Raw genomic sequence first — 7912 nt, 5'->3', positions numbered from 1 at the left:
GTCCACAGGTTTTTGACTGCTGCTCACACACAGCAGCCTTGCCATGGAGTATGGACGAACTCGAAATAAACGCGCATGTCGGATGCATGGAAGCGGCTATTATTATCTGCGTGCTTATGACATTCAGCCATGGCCCCTCACGTGGGGAGGGAGGACCCCGTTGGAGCACGGCAACGTGTGAGGGGGGTTCAAGAGGCCCGTGTGCTGAGCTGGGATGCACACAGGCGCCTGAACCTGCGAGCACGAGGCACGGCGCAGGAGCGGTTCGACTCATCCACACGCACCTGGACGCAAACGAGAGACGATGTTCCACTCAGCCGGTAGGGTCACGTCGCTCGATTCGGGCGCCCAACACAACATGGGTGGAATATTTGTAGAGTTATAAATAGCGCAAAATTTAGACCGTCTGTAACTTTCAGTGTGTCTGACTTTTCATCCATGGCATGCGACAGTGGAGTTGAATATGAACGTACAGTTCAAGATTGGGCAGTACTGCTCACCACCCCAATACTAAATACTCCATAACGTGTCCTGAATTGCACTGCACTCTATACGTGGCGTGATGTGTTTACCTCCGCCAAAAAAAGAGTAGATGCGTCACTGGACATATCACAGCAAGCTGCGAGCAAAGTAATTTGCGTTCACTTTTTTTTATGAACGCTTCCGTTAAAATTCAGACGCAATATTTTCAGCTTAATTTAACGGAATGGTTTAAAACAATTGATTGTTAATCCCAGAGCAGTGTAAGACACGCCTGCGTTGTGATCATGGTGCGATATTTTAAGTTAATTACCCTACCAATCGGATGTTCTTATGTGGAACTCAAATGGCTAAATATGTATTCCCAGACTTACAAACATCCACACTTATCATACGAGCTTTCATAAGATAGGACAGTCATCAAGTTACAATCCCAATTCGCTCCTGGGACCCATTCGTACATCAAACGGTTCGTAAGTCGGAACACAATAATGCACTTTATTTAAATGCACATACGGTCAGTGTCATGGCGTGTGTTACGGTTCTACAAAAAGGGAAGCATTGTTAAACTCTTTTATAATAAATATTGTACATTTGCATGTAAAACTGAAATTATATATACTGCATAGTAAATAAAACGTTAAATAAAGTAACATAAATAGAAAAAAGCTGTTTTATATTCACTTACCTTGAGTCCTGATGCGAGCTTGTCGTCGGAAGGGGGGTAATGAGCCACCACAATTGTTCACACACGGGAGCACGAACACAGACAAAGACACACACACCCCAACTACAAAGATCCCCCGTGTAGCCTTAACATGCTCTTGAGGCAAGTGCTGTTAGCGAGCAACGCCTATGAAGGTCAGCACGGCACATGCCTGGCCGCCTTTGTCTCCCCAGTAGCGATGTTTACACACCGCACCAGATACTCATTTGAGGCTGAGTCGGCCTAGGGGAAGCCCAGGTCCCATTCAGACAATTGTCGCTGGTGTTGATAGTGAGCGGGAATTGAACTTTGGTCGCCAGGTTGGTAACACAAAGACCCCCGTGTAGCTTTAACAAACTGGATGAGCAAGTGCTGTTAGCGAGGAGCACTTATGAAGGCCGGGACGGCACATAAGGGTGTTGTGGGTGGCCAACACCACGCCCGGCCGCCTTTGTCTCCCCAATGGTGATGTTTACACCCCACATCATGGACTGGTGTTGGCCGTGAGCAAGAAGCGAACTCGGGGTTGCCGCTTTGTTCAATATTTTCATGAGCAAGAATAGAGGATTAATAACCCGCCGTTATGTTATTAAATTTCATCATTATGAGCTCCGTATGGGGGTGAAAGCAAAATTCGAATTTAATTTTAAAGTGGTTCAGACTCGCCAACTTTCACTGCTTCAGAAAAACTTTGGGGATGGACAACAACAACAACTTGCATAATAAAAACCTTTTGTTTGTTTGTTTTTAAATAAGGCTTAAAAGTTCATTTTTCCTTTGTCTGCCGATCCATCAGGAGAAGGAGCGGGGGCCCGTGAGCCCCACAATGCCTTCCCAAAGGCCGAGTCGCAGAAGCTCGGGCAGCAAATGCGCGCCCGCGCCGAGCACATCTTCGCCTCGGCCTTCGGAGCAGAGGACACAAAGGAGGAGATCTCTATATTTGACGTCCCTGAGCACTGCCCGATCGGTCACCGCGAGGCCAAGGAGAGGCAGCTTCTGAAGGAGAGCGACCCCGATGCCGTGGGAAAGAGGTGCAAGCGCCGCATGAGGGGACGCGGCTTGCGTCCCATAGTTCACCTCCGCTGCGAGACCTTTTAAAGCATCTGCTCTTCACATTCAGGCTTTTACAAAAATACATCCATTCCTTGTGTGATATTTAAATAGGCAGTAAGTATTACACTCGGCAACCATGGAAATGTTTTGGCCTCAGCATTATGATATTGTTTTGACTATTTAACACGATATTACTGAATTTTTGAGCCTCAAATTGTCTGTGGGTGATATTCGCTTCACTTGCAAGCAAATGCGCATGCTTTGGTTTACGGAACAGTTTGTAAGGCTGAATTGTTCTCTGCTGCAGAAAGAAGAGACTTCTCCGGACCCACACCATCTCAGTGACCATTGTTGGCGCAGATGGCGTGGCCCGGCCTGTGTCGCCCAGCAACTTCCCCCACTCTCCGATCTCTCCCTTCCCTCACTCTCCCGTCTCTTCTGCCGCGCACTCCCCCGGCACGTCTCCGCACTCGCCTGCGAACGATGTGCCACAAATGCTGGCCATGCAACCAGCCTACTCTGACGTGCCCGACTTCCAACGCATGATTGTCATGGGGGACTACGCTGCAGGCGTGAGTTCTTTGCGTGGTCATGTGTTTCTTATTGGCTGCGTGTGGGGTTTTGTTTCTCTCAAGGGGCTCAAAATCCCTGCGTTAATCTTTGAGCCATCGCATTCACAGCATGGCTTTGAATCTACGCAGATACAATTATATATACAGTATGTGAGTGGCTGGCACTGATTGTAACAATTGCATTTACAGTAAATCCTTTTGAAGCCAGAGTCGAGAATTTGGAGGAACACATAGGGCAGTGGTGGGCAACCAAAATAACAACAATATAATTTTTTTTCGAATTCGGTGAACAAAAACCTGAATATTTCAAGAGCCGCAATGGACCTGAATACGCGACAGTGCTCCTTAATAAATAACGTGACAAAGCGATCATTAAAGAGCTGCATGCGGCTCCGGAGCCGCAGGTTCCCGGCCCCTGCCACAGTTCTAATTTCGTGGTTCTGCCAAGTTGCATGAAATTCACAATGGCTGATTTTTTTTGTTGCAGCCTGCAACACCTAGGCACTAACAAGCCGAGTGGTGGGGGGCTAGGGGGCAGCGTTTTGGGAAACGAGGCAGGGGGAGACGGGAGAGAGGCGGGGGAGACGGGAGAGAGGGTGGAAGAGGGCCGGGGGGGTAGCAGGCGCACGGCGGAATTCTAGTTTGGCATCCCGTGACGTGAGGCCGAGGGGCCAGTGAGAGGTGACACCGCCGCCTGCCGTGCTGGGCGAGGGCTGTGGCAGCACAGTCGGGGGAGTGATGCCATGCATGGCACCAGCTGTTGTTGTTGGTGGTGTTGCAATGGCGGTGGTGATGCAGCCGCTATTTGAACCGATAACAACTCGTCACTTGCACACCACGCATCGAGAACCCACTTTATTGTCGCTATCGCACCTGCCAGGATATTGAGAATCTAGGACGTTCGTTCGGCGAGTCTGGACCTCTCTGGTATAGCGACACCCAATCGAGACCGATGGTCCCCAACTCTCACTGCCGTACCCCTTCATGTGAGCCCGGCTCCCAGTGAGCCATTGGAACCTCTTCTCTCTTCTCCTGCCCCATTTGCTATTCATGGGCAGTTAGCCTTATCCAAAATTGCTAAGTCGGACTTATACAATACGCAGTTTTTAATTTACTTTTAGTGACTTGCTTACCTTTTTCTCTATTCTGCACTCCAATCGTGGTGTTCTTGTTGCACTCTCTGCTGTTGTAACTCGCTGCACCACCCATACTGGACATCTGTGAAAAAGAGCTTCATTACCTCATCGGATTCCTCCTGTAACCTAAATGCCGATTCTGATCTGTATGAGCTCGAGAGTTTTAGGACTGACGTCAAAGTTAATCTGCCTCCTTTCAAGTGGGGGATAGTGCAAGGGGCCTGTTCGTTTCGAGGATAATCGATGGTACTCTGGAGCTCGAGACACTGTCTCTTAGCGTCCCTTGTGCAAATAAACCCGGATGTGCCGTGCAATTAGTGCCTTCTCGCGGTGGAGGTTTCAGGGTCTACGCCAACTCTGGTGGTGGTTTCGCTTCGATATCTACGTCACTAAAATGTAGGAACCAGATGAGATCCAGACATCTACCAAAGTTTTTCTTTGGTGTGGCCAGACGTATACTCAATATGTGGGTGCTGCCAAGCTAATGCACATCAACTTTAACATTAATCATGACATGTTTACCCTTCTAGTGCTCACGTGCTGGGACCTGCCCTCACCGCAGTCTTATCCCAGGCCCAATGGACCTCTGTTCCATGTGCGATGCAGGTGACTCTGGAGGACCTGGCAGAGGCAGGCCAGGGCCTGTACCGCGCACTGCTCATCCGTGAGAAGTATATGCGCCTCTCCTTCCAGCGCTTCCCGTGCACCACATCGCGTTATTTGCGCACCATAGAAGGAGAAGCATGGCACGACAGTGACCAGGTTCTGCCCGGTGAGTTATTGTGGTGGCCCCTGTTGGTTCCTTTCTATCGGATTGGGAGAATCGTGGCTCTAGGCCCTGGCATATGGCACTGGGACTACACAGGCAGGGGCATCGTGACTCTGATACAGCCAGCGGATGTATGATTCCCACAACACCGCTCAAGCATCCCTTCTCACGTACAGAACGAGAGTTTGTATCATGGCTGCTGAGCACGTGACGAAATGCCCAAAAAATAATTTGCGGCCAATAACAAACAACACTACATTCATTACACTGAGCAAGGTTCTAAAAACGTAGGAAAATATACAATGGGAGGGAATTCTAAAGGGAAGCAAGGAAGAAAGAAGCAGTGCGGTGGTTGAGCATAGTGTAGAGGAGACAAACCAGGCAGTCTGGTTGATAAAGTCCTCGGCATATAAGAGAGATAGGGAGGTGACTGGTGTGCATCCGTGAGTGCTGCACCATCAATCACAAAGACTGCTTTACATTCAAATCCATTGTGTTCAGTGTGGTAGGAACTGGGTGCTCACCCCACATATGACGGCAGCGGGATTCCGATCTCGGCTGAGTTTGTGTGTTTTACTAGAATAATTATTGTTCAGTTTTAAAGAAGACGGCTTTGGCATTGAAAGGAAAACCAAGCTTCTTCAATGCCTCTTCAATGCCTCCTCAGATTAGTAACACAGCTGATTCATGGCAGCTAAAATGACATTGTTGTGCCAAGCATATTCGTGGTTTTACTTCTCCATTCGAATGCAGCTCAACTTAAAAGCAGCCCTTTGACTTTGACTGTCACTCTGGAATTGCCCTTTACTCCTGGCTGATGCTGATGATTCAAATATCAAATCTCAACGTGTTTCATCATGTAGTAGTGATGGAATATCCACAACCATAGTAGGTAACAAATCGGTACTGAACATTAACAAAATAGCGACTATTATTTGGCGGGAAATTTTTTATTGAAATGTATCTTTAAAAAAACCTCAGGCTCCAAACTTAGAGCTGCAAGCAGTACAACTTAGATTCGGTGTACTGCACAGTCGTGTGGGTCGATGGGATATGGATGCTGGAGCAATTGCATGGTAAAGTGTGGCCATGAGGACTGGCCTTGCAGAATTTCCACCCTTAGTCGAGGCCAAACCAGCCACCAACTTGTCCCACCCACAGTGTTCACTGCTCCGCCCAAGAAGGGAGAGGACCCCCTGTCGCTGGGGGGCATCCCGGAGGACCTGGGCTACAAGGTCACCTCGCGGGACGGTGTGGTGCACGTTTCCAGTGGCGGTGCTGGAGATAAAGAGGCACTGCACCCACTGCCCTACCCGGACATTGACACCTTCATCGACGACATGAACTTCCTGCTCACGCTCATCGCTGACGGGCCAACGTGCGTCCAGCTACCATCCCACTGTGTCGTATGGCAGCTGCCCCTCTCACGAGAACCACATCTTTCAAGATAACTGAAATTATTTATCCATGATAAAGGGGGTTTCATTTTTGGTTACATCGCATAAATATGAATGTGTCGTTAAACCCGCCACCAACCGACACAGCCAATTTAGCAAGGTTTGTCACTTAAACAAAACGTGAAAATTAGTTACTACTTCAGCACACCGATGTGTTTGAGAGTAAACCCATAACATTTACAATTCGAGTACGACGTGTTTCTGGTGATTACAACCAGCGTCATTGGGCGATAGCAAGAATTGTGAAGAAAGTCCAATTTTTAAGCAATAATAACCCAAAAACATGTAATTATGGATAATATTTGTCGTGAAAGCCTATGTGTTAAACTAAAATTATATACAGTGAGGGAAAAAAGTATTTGATCCCCTGCTGATTTTGTACGTTTGCCCACTGACAAAGAAATTATCAGTTTATAATTTTAATGGTAGGTTTATTTGAACAGTGAGAGACAGAATAACAACAAAATCCAGAAAAACGCATGTCAAAAATCTTATCAATTGATTTACATTTTAATGAGGGAAATAAGTATTTGACCCCCTCTCAATCAGAAAAATTTATGGCTCCCAGGTGTCTTTTATACAGGTAACGAGCTGAGATTAGGAGCACACTCTTAAAGGGAGTGCTTTATTACCTGTATAAAAGACACCTGTTCACAGAAGCAATCAATCAATCAGATTCCAAATTCTCCACCATGGCCAAGACCAAAGAGCTCTCCAAGGATGTCAGGGACAAGATTGTAGATCTACACAAGGCTGGAATGGGCTACAAGACCATCGCCAAGCAGCTTGGTGAGAAGGTGACAACAGTTGGTGCGATTATTCGCAAATGGAAGAAACACAAAAGAACTGTCAATCTCCCTCAGCCTGGGGCTCCATGCAAGATCTCACCTCGTGGAGTTGCAATGATCATGAGAATGGTGAGGAATCAGCCCAGAACTACACGGGAGGATCTTGTCAATGATTTCAAGGTAGCTGGGACCATAGTCACCAAGAAAACAGTTGGTAACACACTACGCCGTGAAGGACTGAAATCCTGCAGCGCTCGCAAGGTCCCCCTGCTCAAGAAAGCACATATACATGCCCGTCTGAAGTTTGCCAATGAACATCTGAATGATTCAGATGACAACTGGGTGAAAGTGTTGTGGTCAGATGAGACCAAAATGGAGCTCTTTGGCATCAACTCAACTCACCGTGTTTGGAGGAGGAGGAATGCTGCCTATGACCCCAAGAACACTATCCCCACCGTCAAACATGGAGGTGGATACATTATGCTTTGGGGGTGTTTTTCTGCTGAGTGGACAGGACAACTTCACCGCATCAAAGGGACGATGGACTGGGCCATGTACTGTCAAATATTGGGTGAAAACCTCCTTCCCTCAGCCAGGGCATTGAAAATGGGTCGTGGATGGGTATTCTAGCATGACAATGACCCAAAACACACGGCCAAGGCAACAAAGGAGTGGCTCAAGAAGAAGCACATTAAGGTCCTGGAGTGGCCTAGCCAGTCTCCAGACCTTAATCCCATAGAAAATCTGTGGAGGGAGCTGAAGGTTCGAGTTGCCAAACGTCAGCCTCGAAACCTTAATGACTTGGAGAAGACACTATGAGATCTCCTTTACCAGTGGCAAAATATAGTAATACGTTTTTACCCTTTTAACTGGTACAAAATCATCATGTTTGCAATAACCTCAACACAAGAAGTCAAAATGCAAACAAAAATAAACAACTCTGATGATGAT

The 7912-nt window shown here is 47.5% G+C and overlaps 1 protein-coding gene across 1 annotated transcript in view; it reads left to right on the top strand.

The window, feature by feature from the left end:
- Positions 1 to 240: 240 nt before the first annotated feature.
- The window catches only part of AMPD1 (adenosine monophosphate deaminase 1), a 30998-nt gene continuing 23326 nt past the window's right edge, over positions 241 to 7912 (top strand). Inside the window, exons 1-5 of the mRNA XM_078863502.1 lie at positions 241 to 320; positions 1983 to 2217; positions 2547 to 2811; positions 4554 to 4719; positions 5878 to 6094. Coding sequence (XP_078719628.1) covers positions 305 to 320; positions 1983 to 2217; positions 2547 to 2811; positions 4554 to 4719; positions 5878 to 6094 — 899 coding nt within the window. The 5' untranslated portion in view covers positions 241 to 304. The remainder of the gene's footprint in view (positions 321 to 1982; positions 2218 to 2546; positions 2812 to 4553; positions 4720 to 5877; positions 6095 to 7912) is intronic.

Source organism: Lampetra fluviatilis, chromosome 16 (genome assembly GCF_964198595.1).
Source record: "Lampetra fluviatilis chromosome 16, kcLamFluv1.1, whole genome shotgun sequence".
NCBI classification, from domain to species: Eukaryota; Metazoa; Chordata; class Hyperoartia; order Petromyzontiformes; family Petromyzontidae; genus Lampetra; species Lampetra fluviatilis.
This window is presented reverse-complemented; position numbering and strand designations above follow the sequence as displayed.